General features: G+C 38.9%; 1 protein-coding gene across 31 annotated transcripts in view; it reads right to left on the bottom strand.

The window, feature by feature from the left end:
* ABI3BP (ABI family member 3 binding protein) overlaps positions 1-16357 on the bottom strand; it is a 262429-nt gene that overhangs the window by 86275 nt on the left and 159797 nt on the right. For 16 of the 31 annotated variants that reach the window (XM_082654463.1, XM_082654466.1, XM_082654485.1 and 13 more), the window contains 14 exons: positions 15606-15686; positions 15114-15161; positions 13969-14031; positions 13779-13853; positions 13033-13080; positions 11244-11303; positions 10342-10437; positions 8972-9004; positions 8089-8172; positions 7061-7120; positions 6141-6224; positions 4912-4971; positions 2019-2078; positions 1122-1205 (listed from right to left, as the gene is read on the bottom strand). The exons of 1 other annotated variant lie outside the window; for it this stretch is intronic. In XM_082654463.1, the coding sequence (XP_082510589.1) occupies positions 1122-1205; positions 2019-2078; positions 4912-4971; positions 6141-6224; positions 7061-7120; positions 8089-8172; positions 8972-9004; positions 10342-10437; positions 11244-11303; positions 13033-13080; positions 13779-13853; positions 13969-14031; positions 15114-15161; positions 15606-15686 (936 nt within the window). The remainder of the gene's footprint in view (positions 1-1121; positions 1206-2018; positions 2079-4911; positions 4972-6140; positions 6225-7060; positions 7121-8088; positions 8173-8971; positions 9005-10341; positions 10438-11243; positions 11304-13032; positions 13081-13778; positions 13854-13968; positions 14032-15113; positions 15162-15605; positions 15687-16357) is intronic. 14 more of the 31 variants (XM_082654470.1, XM_082654486.1, XM_082654481.1 and 11 more) reach the window with 12 other exon arrangements.

Here is a 16357-nt window from a genome sequence, read left to right as displayed (position 1 = left end):
GTCATGGTCAGTCTTAGGCTTATCCCTGGAAATATCTTGAGTCAACATGAAATTCTCCTAGGTTTTAACTAATGGATTCTAATTGATATGGAAAACTCTGCACTGGAAAATATTTTTAGGCATTTACCTAATGTACACTGAAAAAAGAAACTGTCTTTAAAAAAATCTGATCAACCTGTACTTCTATGGAGGCTGAAAACAAGCCCTTACTGTGTTTAAGTAAACATGGATACAATAGACAGTTTATAAGTTTGAAACAGATATAAAAATTAATCATTGATGTGGACGGTGTTGGTCTTGCTAAGAGCTTGTCTATGGAAAGAGTCTGAGACCTCTGTCCAAACCATGACAAATAAAAGAGCAGGATAAAGATGGTTACTCAGTCTGAAATACTCAGTAGAGTATCTCTCTGGCCTAAGCCCAGAAAAAGTGGAAATCAAAGACTGTTGATGTCTCTCTATCAAATCTAAGCTCTTGAACCAGGTCCTCAAAATCCTCTTTCAAATGACTGGATGGATCCATCCAAATGTAGCATCATCAACAGCCAGGTTTTGACCATGAGAAGTAGGACAGTCTGTTCTAGGTACCCCCAACCACCACACTTCGGGTTCTTCTGCCTTGGGTCACATTTCCCTCCATGCATTCAAATCCTGTAGTGGGCCTAAAGCCCAAGGTCCAAGGTCCAAGTCCAGTCCACCTTGATCTTTTCCCTTGTACCATGCAAACATATTCTCAACTTTACAGTTTTAGAAATGAAATGTCTCCCACAGCTGGCATATCACCCACAGTTGGCAATATTGGTCCAGGAATTTGCAAGGTACTTACAATTTGTTTATTTACTTGAACGTAATATATTGGCTTTGCTAAAGAAGTAAAACTGGAATTTTATAGTAAAAACTATACTAAATGTATGTCAAGACTCACACATAAAAAGAATATGGTATTCTGGCACCAACTGTATCTCACCCAGTCATGTTCTCCTCAACACCTGGTAGAGGAGACATTACTGATGATGCCTCATGACTTCATGCTTAGAGAGAATATGAGCTTGGCACTGCTTTGCGTCCTCAATTGGACAGGTTACTATGGCTCACCCTTAAACCAACGAATCACACATTTACCCGGTTTGGTCTGAGGTGCTTGAGGGCTTGGTGTGGTTTTAGGTCTGGGACGTGGACGACGAGGTCTTTTTGATGCTTTGGTAGCTAAAGAAAGGAAAGCCTTATGTTATTCTACATTGTATGGCTCTGGGTACTGAGGAGAGGTTTTTCCAAAATCTGTTAGAGTTTTTAAAGTTCCATGAATTTGTAGTTTAAAATTTTTACTCATTTTATGCCAATGCATCTTTTTTTTTTTAAGGTTGAGGGTACTTTGGAGGCAAACTCATGTTTACAGTCAAATTACTCATTCAAGGCATGAAAATTAGCACTTGTAATCAGATACTCATAGAACTTCCTCACTGGGGGAAAAATGAGAAGGACCAGTTCTGGTGCAAGGGGAGGGGAAGTTAGGGTCACAGTGAGACCCTAACTTCAGATTTGGATAATTGCCTATTTGTCAAATTAGTAATAAAACACATCATTACTTAAAACACCAACAAAGAAACAAACATACCATGCAAATAGTTTTTTAAAAATCTAGAAACTTAGATGGCAAAGGAGCTTAAGAGTAGCTGTTATTGCTGATCAGCCTAGAGAGGAAATAGATCCCAATTTGTTTGAAACTCAGCTTTAACACAGAACACTGTTCAACGAAGCACAAGGCGATGTGATGATTTCAAATGCCCCACGTGGCAGGTAAACGTTTTGAACTAAGCTCATGCCTGCTCTCCTAAAAACAACAGGAACCTTGTTTTTAAGAGGCTTCAGGGCTCTTCAAGTGAAGACAGTGGCCGAGTGGCAGTGCAGGATGATAGTGGTCATCTCGTGAAAGAGGAAAAGCCATGTGATGAGGATGGAGACTGAACAGACTGTACAAGGAGCAGCAAAAGATCTAGGCAAGTGGCACAGGGTCATTACCTAATGTGGTCCCAGAGGTCTCAGTTGTAAAAGTAACAGGTTCAAGGTCTGTAACAGGAACTGAATAAACAAGAGGTTTTTAAAAAAATGTGTATGAAGAGCTACAACATTCATGTCAAAATGAATCTTGCCAGTGTAACATTGCCTCTAGAATATTTTTTTTTAATTTCTGAATGAAGGGTGTTATGGACTGAATTGCCTCTCCTCAGAATTCATTTGTTGAAGTCCTAACTCCCAATGTGACTGTGTTTGGAGTTAGGTCTTTAAAGATGAAGTTAAGGTTAAAGGAGGTCATAAGGGTGGGGCTGTAAGCCAATAGGACTACTGTCCTTATAAAGGAGAGGGAGAGACACAGGGACGCTCACACATAGAGAGAAGGCCCTGGGAGGACACAATAAGATGGTAGCCATCTGCAAGCCAAGGAGAGGGACCTCAGGACATATTAAACCTGCTGATACCTTGATCTTAGACTTCCAGCCTCCATAGCTGTGAGAAATAGATTTCTGTTGTTTAAGCCACCCAGTCTGTGGTATTTTGTTACAGCAGCCCCAGCAGACTAATAGAAAGGGAAATCAATTGTTGTGCTCAGACTTGGCCAAACTGTAGTTAGGGACTTCTTCATCTCATGAGATAGTCATTACCTTTGGTCTCTGTTTAGCACCACAAAAGGGAAAGTTCCCGTAGTTAGTGCTTGAATATCTGAGTCTGCTATGGTAGACTTTAGGATATTGTTAGGCTTTTACTTAAGTATGTTTCTAACAACCCTCAAGAAGCACGTGAAAAACTAACCTGTTCTTCTGTGGATGCTGAATAAAGAAAATATCTACTATGTTTATCAAATTATGGTTGCAGAAGAAGTTCCTAAATAACCAAGCAGCCATTACACAAATAGCCAAAAACTGTTCTGATAATCTTGCTGAGAACTCAGCTTTGGAAAGATCTTGTGACTTCTGTCCAGACAAGAAGACTAGGTAAGAGGCAACTTCTTAGTCTGTGGCATCCAGTAAAGCACCTGTCCACTCTCAGTACGGGGAAAACTATCCAAGTATGGGAAGAAGAGACTTCTGATGCTCATTAAGAACAATACTAGCCTTATTCAACTAGTGTCATTAAAATGCATCATCACCAACAAAAATGTTTTGCCTGGCACTTAGAAGAAGCAGGGACTCTGCCCCCTCTGGTTGCCTCTCTACATATCCTATGTTTTCATCTTGTTCACTCTCACCTATCCACTTGTGCAAATTCTGATGTGACGTCAAGGCCCAAACTCCTTCTCTGCTCTACTGAAGCCCACATTGATTTTTCGCTTCTTTAAGACTTGCTATAGATGTATGAGATGAGAGAATTTGGGGTCCCTCCATCACCAGTTAGGGAAGAACTAAAGACCAAAAGCACCCATTTTGGATTATATGTGCGTTAAAAAATAAAATATATATATTTCCATTTAAAAAAAAGAGCCACTATAATCAGTCTACACTTAATGTTTGTGTACCTAAGAAAAATCTTGAATTTGCAAAAACACCCTGCCCTGTTTTCATCCTCTAGGATTTTCACACAAGAAAAGCGTTTGTGCTCAACTAACCTGCAGACTGAGAAGTATAACATGTCTCTTACTATCCAGAATTGGAGAGAAGGTTATGTCTCTTCCAAACATGAACTCCTTGCCAGTTCTGAAGGGGCAAGGACTCTTCATGGTTCCCTCACTAGGGAGTATATGGGTTTACATTTTCAACCAGTGACAGGCTGCCAGGCTCCTTAAGCCAAGGGCCCTGCTTTTGTCTGGTGTAATCTCTGCTGCATCTGAACTTGGAGTGGTTTTAAGTTTGTGTTGTGAATGACATGTCCGCTGGGATGTTTTTGGAAGTAGAAAAAGATAAGTTTCTGTTACTTTAAAGCTTCTGCAACTTACAGGTTTTTGAACAGAATCTTTAAATTTTCCAAAGCTTGATAGATTTTCTTCAGTTTCAGGAAATGTTTCTTTCTAGTGTGAAAAGTTTGGCCCTACTATGCTACTGTATCTTCCTTTGTTATTGAAGATACTTTGGGGACAAAGTTGACACATTAAAATGAATTATTAATTCAGAGAGTCAAGATTGGTATCTTTTAACACATTCTCCTAGAGTCCCCTGACTGCATTAAAAAGGTTAAGAATCATTTCTAAGCTATGGTGGAGATTAAGGGGGAGTCAGATTCACCTTAAGGATGGGGCTTACTATTTAAACTTATTAGCCTTGATCACATTATCTGTTAGACAATTCACTAAAAACATATTACCCAAATGTTAACAAAGCAACAAAAAAACCAGGCAGATAGGGCTTCCCTGGTGGCGCAATGGTTGAGAGTCCGCCTGCCGATGCAGGGGACACGGGTTCGTGCCCCGGTCCGGGAGGATCCCACATGCCGCGGAGCGGCTGGGCCCATGAGCCATGGCCGCTGAGCCTGCACGTCCGGAGCCTGTGCTCCGCAACGGGAGAGGCCACAACAGTGAGAGGCCCGCGTACCGCAAAAAAAAAAAAAAAACCAGGCAGATAAAAAAGGCAGGTGTATAAAGGATGTATAAAGAAACTTCCCTGTCACAGCCTGGTTAGCATAGATCAGGATCAAGCACTCTTATAAATACATGAAATTTACCTTAACAGAGAACTCTGGTTGAGCTAAAAGCAAACTGGCTTGAAAAAAATTTTAACTGAAAAAAATTTTAATTAAGTTACAGGGCAGGAAGATATCCCAAACTAGATCCAGGGATGACTCTCTTTAGAATAAGAAGTAACTTGCTTTATGCACATTTAACTCACAAGATAAAGAATGTAACTAAATGGCAACAGAGGGGAATGGGCAGAAGTTTGACACTGAGCAGAAAAAGTGCTTGCTGAAGGTCAGAAAGTGGCATTACCGAATGCTGTCCCTGGAGCCTCTTTGATAGGAGCAACTGCTTCAAGGACTGTGGCAGGAACTGACCAAAAATAATAATAAAAAATGTTAAACATTTATACAGTCTCAGAGGGATATGGTGTGTCTGCACTCGGGTACCAGTTTATCACTCAGGAAGGATTGTCTCTGTACTCAGATAACTGTCCCTGAAGTTTCTCATTCTGTGATGATCCTAGTCTAGGTAATGTGCCAAAGTAGACCCTCCCCATCTTGCTAGAAACTCATCTTTGGAAAGAGACAACAAGCTTTGCCCAACTGGGGTACTTAAGAGAGCAAGATAAAGGGCAGCCATTCAGCCTGTGGTTCAGCTGTATCCTTCTGTCTCATGCCCGGGAAAGCCTACCATGTATGGATCATGATGATTCTTACATGAAACCCAAACTCCTAAGTCCAAGAGTAAAAATTCCTTTTCAGCTGGTCCTTTGAGCCCATTTAGCTACAACAGCTTCAATAAAATGCTCTGATCAGCACCTAGAAGCTGACAGCCTTCACTGGTCCGAGAAGCCTCTGTCTCCTCTCGCTGGCCTCCACACAGGTCCTGTCTTCTGAACTTCTTCACCCCACCCTCTCGCGCCCCAGCCATCCAAATCTATAGTGATTTCAATGCTCAAGCCCTTCCTAACTATTCTGGCCCACTCTGACCGTTCCTTTAAACCAGGGGTTCACAAACTATGGCCCATAGGCCAAACGTTGCCCATGGCTTGTTTTCACATAGCCCATTTCCATTTTTAAGTGATTGTTAAAAAAAAAAAAGGGAAAAAAGAAAACTATACATCAGAGATTATTGGGGCCACAAAGCCCCAAATATTTACTATCTTGCCCTTTATAGAAAATATTTGCTAACTCCTGCCTTAGATCTGTACTATGACTTATACAACTTTAATAGTTACCAAGAAATAGTCTATTTGCCCAAATATATGTTTGACCTATAGCTGTTTCAGTCCACTACACACATTCAATATATAAAGGATGGATAGAATTGAATGAGAAGCCAATTAAATAGACATTTAGAGAGAAGATTCTAATTCACAAAGGGGAAGGAATTTGGCTACCCCCTAAGACCTGTCCGACTGTGTTCTGGTTGTCTGCTCTGGAGTGAAAGTGGCCGCTGGCCCTGACTTGCCCCTTCACTTTCTCTAGACCTCACAGGGATGGGCTGCAGGATTCCTCAACCAGGATCTACACATTTACCCAGTTCAGTCTGAGGTGTTTCAGGATTCCGTGTGGTTTCATATTTGGGATGTGGATGATGAGTTCGCTGAGGCACTTTGGGGGCTAAAGGAAAAAAACTTCAGGTTAATAGAGTGTTTTTAGTTCCAGAAGCTGTGGATAGGATTATAGTTGTTATAATTTCTTGAATTGCAGGAAATTTTTCTTTTGAGTTTGAAGCATTTGTCCGTATTTGATGATTGCCTCTTTTTATCACTTATATTACTGTGAAAAACAAAAATCACACAGAAACCTGAGTTGATATATCAAGGATATTCTCAGAAGGGATTTTGGAATGAAAAAATTTCCAAAAACCTACTGAATTATTGTGATGGTGGGGAAGGGGTAGGGTGACTTTACACTAATGATGGTGCTGGTAACTTCAATTTACTAGCCTTGGACATATTTTCTATTTCACTCCTTACTGAAAAAAGACTATCATTATCTAAAATGGCAAAATAAAAACAAAATCGTGCACGTAGTAAAAAATATAGGAATTTAGATCTGCGTAAGAATTACGTCACACCATAATGGCTGTGACACTGTACTCAGTTTGGATCAAGGACAGACACTCCCACCCCTAACCCCCATTGATTGTGTCTGAAACTCAGTAACACAGAATGTGATTAAAAGGTTACATAGGGATGAGATGCCACAAATTCAAACGCATTGCCTTACAGATATGTATACTAAGCTAAGTTCATACTTGATTCTTTGAATAACAAATGAGTTGTTTTAATACTCTTCAATATATTAGGAAGTAATTGAATGACAACAGAGGATGACACAGAGTCTTGTGGTAATGACAACAGAGGATGACACAGTGTCTTGTGGTTATGACAGTGGCGAAATGAGTCTGAAATGAGTAGGAGCAGATGCTTATGGACATAATGTGTCATTACCTACGGTCGTCCCTGGAGCCTCGGTCCTAAGAGTAACTGGTTCAGGGATTGTGGCAGGAACTGATCAAAAGTAAGAAAAGAAATCAAAGAGATTTTTGTGAGTGCATGAAATGTCAGAAAATTCATCTTAACAGTAAAAATAATGCTTCAAAGGGGAAAAGGGAAGGGCAAGGATGGATTACACAAAAGTTTAAAACCAAGTGGCAGGAACTATAGGGGTGGGAGGTGAGAGGTAGAGGCGGTGGGGAGTAGGGCTTCACCCTAGGGTCTGCCCACCACACATAGAACAGAGAGCCAAAAAGAAGCTGAGACCATACTCACTAAGTCCTTAGTGAAGAGAGTGGCATTTAATATAATAAGGTGAGGAACAACCTCTCAGTTTGTGGTATCATATTAAACTAAGCATCTTCAGTTCTAAGAATAGAAAAAGCACCGTCCTGTGTAGAAGTAAGGATCAGTGAAGCCCACTGGATCAAACTTAAGCTCTTGAGTAGACATCCCAGTCCTCTTTATTTCATCCTATAGAGGCCCATTCAACAGGAGTGTTATCAACAAGTCATCCTCTGTCTGGTCACCAGCTTCCTTCAGCACATTCCCTGTTTATCAGCCTTTGTTCCCTCAACCCTTCACTCATCCAAATTCTGCACTGATTTTTTCCCCTAATTATCCTGGATCTTTTCCTGCTCCAAATATTTACTACATTTCTAGCATATATCATTTGTACTATTTCAGAAATTATTTTACATTTGTATACACATGCTGCCCTATGTTATTTTCTACCTGTTTATGCAGGAACAGCTCTTGTTTACAACTATAGTACAAAATGTTTGGGAAATAAAGCATAATTCCTACTTCTGATTTGTCTCACAGGTGCTAATATGGTTATGGGGATATAGAAGGGATTAATAAGAAGAATAGTGTTTACTCTTAAGAGATATATAAGGCATGTACCGATTATGTGCACAGAATTCAGGGTCCCAGATGGGGTAGAATGCTTGGATTCCTTAAACCAGAAACAGCATATTTACCCAGTGTGGTCTGAGGTACTTCTGGATGGGGCGTGGTTTTAGGTTTGGGACGTGGACGACGGGGTCTCTTTGTTGTTGTTAGAGCTGAAGGAAGAAAAGTTAGGATTATTATAGTGCTGGTGACTCCATTGCCTCTGAATAGGATGATATAACCGGGCTCTAAGCCTTCTAGAACTTGCCAGAGTTCTTTTGAGTGGAGACACCTTTGTTACTTTGGTTTGAAATTTTATCCTTTAATATATTAACAGGTTTTCTTTTATAATTGAGAATTCTCTAGAGATTAAAAATTATATTATAATTATGTTTAAGAAATGAAGATGAGGGACTATCATTTTCTTGAAAGCGTCCCTAATGAGAAATCACGCTAAACTGTGAAAGCATGAGAGAAGTTTCAAACCATCCTATACTATTCACTTATAATTTAAAACAACTAGTCTTGGGCAAATTTTCCACTTGGTAATTTACTAAAATAACTACACAAAATTAGGTGCAACATCAATAAAGCAAAAAAAAAAAAAGTTATGTAGAACTTGAAATATAGAAAGTAAGATGCTTAAAGAAACTTCATGGTATCATAATTGACACTATATTGGTGGCCTAAATAAAGAACATATGGAGAATCACATTTAGCCCCCAGCTCTAACAAACAGTACTATTTAAACAGAGACTCAGATTGACATGATGCAATTACAAGCTGGGAGATGCAGCAAATAGATGTGTTGAATTAAAGTTTATACACATTAATGTTAGAAAGAAAGCCTTTTATATTTTAAGATGAACACAGCAATAGGATGACAATAAATTATGACATCATTGTCTCTACAGAACATAGATAAGTCTGACAACAAGAAAGCACTTGCTGAAGGATGTACAGGATCATTACCTAAAGATGTCCCAGTAGTAACAGGTTCAAGTTCTGTAGCAAGAAATGATCGAAAGCAATTAAAAAAAAGAATTGTTAAACACATAAGAAAAGTCACCAAACTCTCTTGAAAATGAACTTCACTAGGGTAGTGTGGTTCTACGGCCAGAAAGCAAAATTTTCAAAGTTCCAAGGTGAGGGTACAAAGATATATGATATTATGAAATGGTTATACCCTTATTATCCCTACATGGTTACCTACAAGTATTGCTTTTTATATCATCTGATAATATAATGGAAAACTCTGCTTAGAAAAATCTTTAGGCATCTGTCTAAAAACATTACAGTTAACAACTGTAAGAAAAGAATGTGAAAGTATAATTTATAACACAATATACTGGAAAACAAACAATTACATCTATGTCATGATAGATGCAATTGTTGATATATTTAAGCAGATATTGGTAATGAATAACCAAAACAGACAACGCTCCTTTTTGTTAAGAGTCCACTTTGGAAAAAGACCAAGACCTCTGTCCAAACAAAGCCATATAAAAGAGCAAGATACAAAGCGTCATTCAGTCTACAAAACTTGTCAGTTCATCTCTCTGTTATCAGGACAGAAAAGGGCTGACTGGAGAGTATGCTGCAGCCAAGTGGCTCAAATCCAATCATTGAAGTCAGGCACTCAGGTCCTCTTCACAGACCCATCTAAAAGTAGCACTGCTGACCACAATTTCTGAGCACCAGCCAAGTAAACATTGCCCTTCTCCTTTCTCACAATCAAGTTCTACTTCCAAGTCCTATCCTTCTGCTGTCATCCACACATATGGCACCTTCCAGCTTCTGTTTGTTATTCCTGCTCATCCCTCCAACAAATCTACAAACTATACACATTTCAAAGGTCCACATGACACTTATCACCCCCATGGATCTTTCACTTCTCTAAGAATTAACTAACAGTTGGTAAAACTCAATAAATATGTTGCTTTTGCCCATTTTCCTTTCTATCTGCATATGAACAGTTTCACACAAGAGCAGCTTCCTCCCTCAATGAAGCCAAGTCCCTTGTTATTTCTAAACTATTCCTCACAAATGCTAATGTGGCAGTTCATTAAATATGAGACTAATTGAACTAAATAGGCTACTCAACTAGATACGTTTTTGCGGAGCCAGAATCAAAGAGAAAATGTAATCGAATGGTGAGAGAAGCAAATACAAGGTACCAAGAAGATACTAAGTAGCGTGAGGAAGTCACATGAATTGACTAGAGCACTTGTAACTTGGGCATCCATCCTGAAGGATCGCAGGGTTGCTAGGCAGCGAGTTACACTCCCACCACAGTATCACATCCAACAAGGTTCCACAGGTACCAGGAACCACATATTTACCTAGTTTGGCCTGAGGTGTCTCTGGGCTCGGCGTGGTTTTATGTTTGGGACGTGGACGTGGACGACGTTTTCTTGTTCTTTGTGATGTTTTTGGAGCTGAAGAAAGGAAACTGGTTAATGTTGTCTTATGACTCCAGAAAAAAAGGATGATACATGGCTCTAGGTTTTATAAAATTTTGCTAGATTTTCTGGAGTCTTGAGAAATTTGTCTCTGGGGTTTGGAATTTTCTTTGTCATCCATATGCCAAAAAAAAGTTGTGGGGGGTTGTCTGCTGACAGTTCTTTTGAGAAAGAACATATAACATTATTTTAATTATCTGAAAACTTTACTGTTATTGCTGGTATCAGATTTTCAAAGAGAACCCTGATCCAAGGGACGTCAGAAGCACAGCATGTCTACATCGCATTAGAGAGGGACACAGGCTCACCTGCTTTGGGGAGATTATATTTAGAAATGACTTGGTTTAGGCATACATCCCATTAAACATTATTAGACTAAACACATCTCATTTCTTAAAATCATTGGTAGACCATAAAAATGCCTGGAATATCTTAAAACAACTTTCTTTTGATGGCCACAGAATTATACCTGATGTTCATAGGGCAGAGACTCCTAACTGCGTTTGGAATTCAGCAGAACCACTGGCTCTGTAAAGCTTTAAGAAAGCTGGATAATGTGGGTGATAGATACTCTGCACTAGCTTCAGAGATGCTTATATTCTAACCAAGTGACTTATTTTAAACATCTTCAATATGTTCAAAATGAAAGAATATAGCTGAGTGACAAAAAGGGATGATGAAAAAATCTTACAGAAGAGAAAACCCTTTGACCAACATAGTAATGGAATTGACTGGACCATGAACAGAAAATGCTCTTGCCTGAAGACATCAAAGGTCGTTACCTAATGTTGTCCAAGGAGCCTCAGTTCTCAGAGTTACAGGTTCAATGTCTCTGGCAGGAACTGACCAAAAGCAATACAATAAACAATGGAGATTTAAGAAACATAGGAAAAGAAACAAAATTATCTTGAAAATGAATCCTTTTAATCCTGTAATGTTTAAAAAGCATTTATGAACTCTGGAAAAAGAGTATTAGTTCGTAATAACTGGCTGTACTCTGGTACCCATTTATCTCACAAAACAGCCATACCCCTTGCACTTTGCATCCCTGTGAGGCCAATGAAAAGTAGGTTTTTTGGTGTTTAATTATCTGATTGCAGCTGTATTGGAAACTTGGCTCCAAAAAAATCTCTTAGCTGTCTGATATGTATTTTAAATTACTCTGAAAAATTATTATGAAAACTTCTGTTAGTATTTGAAAGGTTTTCACCACCATTATTCATATATTTTTTTGAGAAATGGTGGTAGTGGTGAGAATTTTTAAAAATGTTCTTAATCAGTCTGATTATTGGAGATCTGTGACAGTTATGCAAAAGATAACCTTGTGCCCTTTCTCCACAATAAAGGTGATACTCTTTGCTACAATTTGTCCTTATTTATTCATTTATTTCAAATGGATACTTGGGAGATAACTATTCAAGTGAGGAACAGAGATGATTAAGAAAAAGGTCTGGGGCTTCCCTGGTGGCGCGGTGGTTGAGAGTCCGCCTGCCGATGCAGGGGACGCGGGTTCGTGCCCCGGTCCGGGAGGATCCCACATGCCGCGGAGCGGCTGGGCCCATGGGCCATGGCCGCTGAGCCTGCGCGTCCGGAGCCTGTGCGTCCAGAGCCTGTGCTCTGCAACGGGAGAGGCCACAACAGTGAGAGGCCCGCGTACCACAAAAAAAAAAAAGAAAAAGGTCTGAAAAGTAATAATTCAACTTTTGTCTGAATAAACAGGATTCCTCTAATTCTCTAATATTCTGAAATGATTGAATTACACATTGGTATAAAATTAAGACTTATGACTCCTTGGTTTTAAAATAGTGTCTCTATTTTTCAAGTCCATAAGATTAAATGTAACATTAAAATATCGTATCACCAAAAACTCTGTAAGCATTTATATGGAGATTGCCTTTTGCTGACTGTCCAAGATAACACAGCACAGAGTTGGTTTAAGCCACATCTGAGAACATCTTCTGAACTAAAGGAAAACATGGCATCCGGAAGAGATAGAAAGTGAGAACCACAGGACAAAACAATATTCAAAGCTGATTGCCTTCAAACAAAAGAGGAAAATCCCTATTTTGTTTGGAATTCAACACCACAGGACGGATTTATCAACAGAAAGGTCCAGTTGCATTCGAACAGTATGGAATCAAGAAGAAAGGACTTTTGCGAGAAAGAGACAATTTGTATTTTCTCAAGCCCCAACCAGCTTTTTCATTGTCCCTCTCCCACATCATAAATTATACATACATAAAAGCAGAGATTTCAAAAATGTCCTGGTTTGAATGATGGATGGAGAGAGCACCTGTAACTCTTGCCAACATCAAGTGCTGCAAGCAATCTGACTATCTCTGAAGATGATCAAAGAACAAAAAACATTCAGGGATTGTAAGCTGAGCGGCAGCTGTAAGAATGCCTAAGTATATTAAAAAGGTGCTTGTTGAAAATAGTAAACAGTTTTTGGGAATGAATGAAAAAGAGGATGAATGGCAATTGTTTACACAAGAGACTACAGACAGTGACAGAAATGAGAGGGGCAAGTTCAGAGAAACATCGACCAAGAGGGAAGACATCCATCGTTACCTATGGTTGTGGAGGGCGCTTCATTCTCAAATGTAACAGGCTCAAAGACTGCACCATAAAAAATAAACAGATATAGGAAACAAAACTAAGGAAAGCTAGACTTTTAGGTGCTCATTGATGCTTAATTCACAGGACACAGAACTTGGTTTATTCTAAGCTGATATAAATTGCCTCCTTGAGAGACTTATTTATTATGAGAGATGCTCTCAGTAAATTAGAATTTTATACTAATTGGCATCTTAGGAGAAAATGTCACTTGGAAAACAATTGAATTTTCAGAACTATTATATAATATCTTCTTATTTAGTAGAAAATCACTTAGTTCATAGGTACCATTTGAAAAGCCAATAAGGTATTTTAGAGAAAGCCAATCTCCATGTGCCTATAAGGGAAGAACACAGGGTCAGCCTCCCTAGTGGCAGCTGCTAAAATCACTTTCAAAAATGCTCCAGATACAGAAAAACCAGGCTTCTATTCATTACAAACCCGAATTGAGAAGACAGAACCTAAAAATGCTTTAAGAGTGGAATCTGTCAGACAATCCGATATAAAATTTACTAATTTCCCAAACATTAATTTGTTCATTTAACACATGAAACACAAGTGTGGCTACTTTGAGAAGATAATGAACAAAAAAACCATGGTATTTGGGTTTCTATGCTTTTATGATGTGACAAACTGTAAGCATCTTCAGCAACATCCCCAAAGAAAAAGCTTCTTAAGCCGAAGCACTGGAAATTGTTTACCAGATTTAGGTGGTGGCGTATCTGGTTTTGCTGTGGTTTTGGGTTTAGGAAGTAATTGCTTTGGTGATTTTGAATCTGAAGGAAAAAGGTGCTATAATTAGTGTCATGTCAGAGCTGTGAATGTCAAGATTAGTGCTACTGACACACCGTTTTCCTAGTTATAGATTAAGACATTGAAAGTAGAGATTACCAGGCTGGATTTGAGGTACATCTGGTCTACGTGTAGTTTTAGGTCTTTCGGATGGTTTCGACGCTAAAGAAAAAAGTATTAAGGTCACAGCTGTAACTGTCAATAATTAAGGACACATATGCTCAAGCAAAGATACTATATAAATTCAGTGAATATACAACAAAATTAATTCCTGGGGTGGGAAGGGTGGGAAATGTATCCATTCCTACTGATTTTTCTGAAAGAAAAAAACCTTCAGGAAATGTTCAAAATGTGTCTCTCAACAAAAGTAAGGAGAACTATAAGAAGACTTTTTTCTGTATAAGTAATTTCTAAAATGACAAGTGTAATAGTTCTGTTTCTTACTGGATAGGTTTTTTTTTTCTTTTCCCCAGTATAAAAACAGTAAGGTAGAAATCTGAAACTTGCTTAGTAGGAAATCAGGAAAGTAACCCATAGATACTTGAAATTATACAGCATGTTACATGGCTATTTATTTCTGGAATTTTCTAAAGTAAACCAGTGACAGATTTATTGTGAATGCTGAGAAATTATAATGAAATAATTATAATCAAAACAGCATTAGGACTGAAAACAATAAAACCAGCTGGAGACTTTTAATATTCTCAAGTTATAAAGACCATACTATTTTTATCTTGGACCCTAGACAAAGAACAGTGTGTGTGACTTTGGTTATCAAAACATACTCAAAAAAATTCCCCAGAGAAACAGCAAAGCTGAAGGAGCCATTATTTCATGCAGCTGTTTAAGAGGGAGAAAGTCTTACAAGTTGAATGAGTAAAGCAATGAAATGGTAATCATGACACTGGAATAAAACATTGCCATTTGCCAAGTCCAGGATGAGCACGGAAGTCCCTGAGAAAGAGTAGATGGTTTTCTCTACGCGAGGACACGTGATGGGAGGACAGAGGGTTTCTGGAAAACCAGGAAGTTGTGTTCAAAACCATGGACTTTCCCTGAATTAGCATACAGAATTCTTCTAGAAGTTTCCTATCTTCAGGCTCTTCAGACCCAGATAGGAAAGGTGAGGGAAAGCATAGAACAAAACTGTGACACTGTGTATAGAATTGCAGTCATGCCTGGGCAGAGAGCAGGAAAAGCAAAAGTGACAACCTGGGAAAGCAATTGGAGGAGACCAGAATTACCAACTGTGGGCACCAAGGGCTCCAGTTGTACCGTAGCAGATTCCAGAGCTATAGAGGCAAAACACCAAAAATACTAATTATGTCAAGAAGCGGCATCTTGAGGAAGGAAACATTACTCTTCCATCTTTACTTAAACCGTGTACTTTTTTTGAATGTGATTTTCCTTTTCATTTTTCCCATTTGCCCCTCTTCTCCCTATTGCTTTCCCACATCTCATCTGCCATGAATACGCATCTTATGTAAAAGCTTTACGGTGCCCTACTTTAACGATCCACTTAGTGGCCCAGCTTACTGCTGTGTATACTTAATAACTACAAATAAAAAGATAAACGTATTCATAAAACGTGAATTTAGAAAGTATAGATCCTTAAATATAAAAATCAACTACACTGGTTCCTAAAGCCCAGCTATTTAGGCGGTAGGTAGCTACTATATCAGAAACTACCATATTCCACTTTCTATGTTAATTGGAACCCTGAACATCACATTTACCAGGTTTGGACTTGGGCACATCTGGACTAGGTGTGGTTTTAGGGCGGGGACGACGACCTGGTCGTTTGGTCTTTGGTGGAGCTGAAGAAAGAAAATCAGCTAGTTAATACACAAAAGGTGGCCCTACAAACTGACCATCAATACTACGTGTATCTTAGAAGCACATTTAAGCCCTTTGATTTATTGCAGATACGTATCCTTCTGTTTGCCACTTTCTATCATTATTTACCCAGTTAAATGAGGTCTTGAATAATGGATTTTTATTTTATTTTTTGCCAAATATTTATAAATAACTGTTCAAAAGATCTCTCTATTCTATTTCGAGGTGGAAAATTCAGAACTTTGTACAGCTTGGAGAAGACGGTCTCATTAAATTTTTGAAGGTATATGTTTAACAGGAACATGAGAAAAGTTACTTTTAGAAGGCACTAGGGATAAAAAGTAAAATTTATTTGGCCTAAAATTCAAAAGGAAATGTTTTTCGCTTAGCATTTAAAAATCTGCAAATCAACATGGGGTGGGGTGGGGGAAAGGGAGGGTGGGATGAATTGGGAGATTAGGTCGGACATAAATACACTACTATGTGTAAAGTAGATAGCTAGTGGGAAGCTGCTGTACAACACAGGGAGCTCGGCTTGGTGCTCTGTGATGACCTAGATGGGTGGGAAGGGGGGTGGGGTGGGAGGGAGGTCCAAGGGGGAGGGGATATATGTATACTGATACATATATAGCTGCTTCACTTCAGTGTACAG

Source organism: Grampus griseus (assembly GCF_964374135.1).
Source record: "Grampus griseus genome assembly, chromosome: 5".
NCBI classification, from domain to species: domain Eukaryota; kingdom Metazoa; phylum Chordata; class Mammalia; order Artiodactyla; family Delphinidae; genus Grampus; species Grampus griseus.
This window is presented reverse-complemented; position numbering and strand designations above follow the sequence as displayed.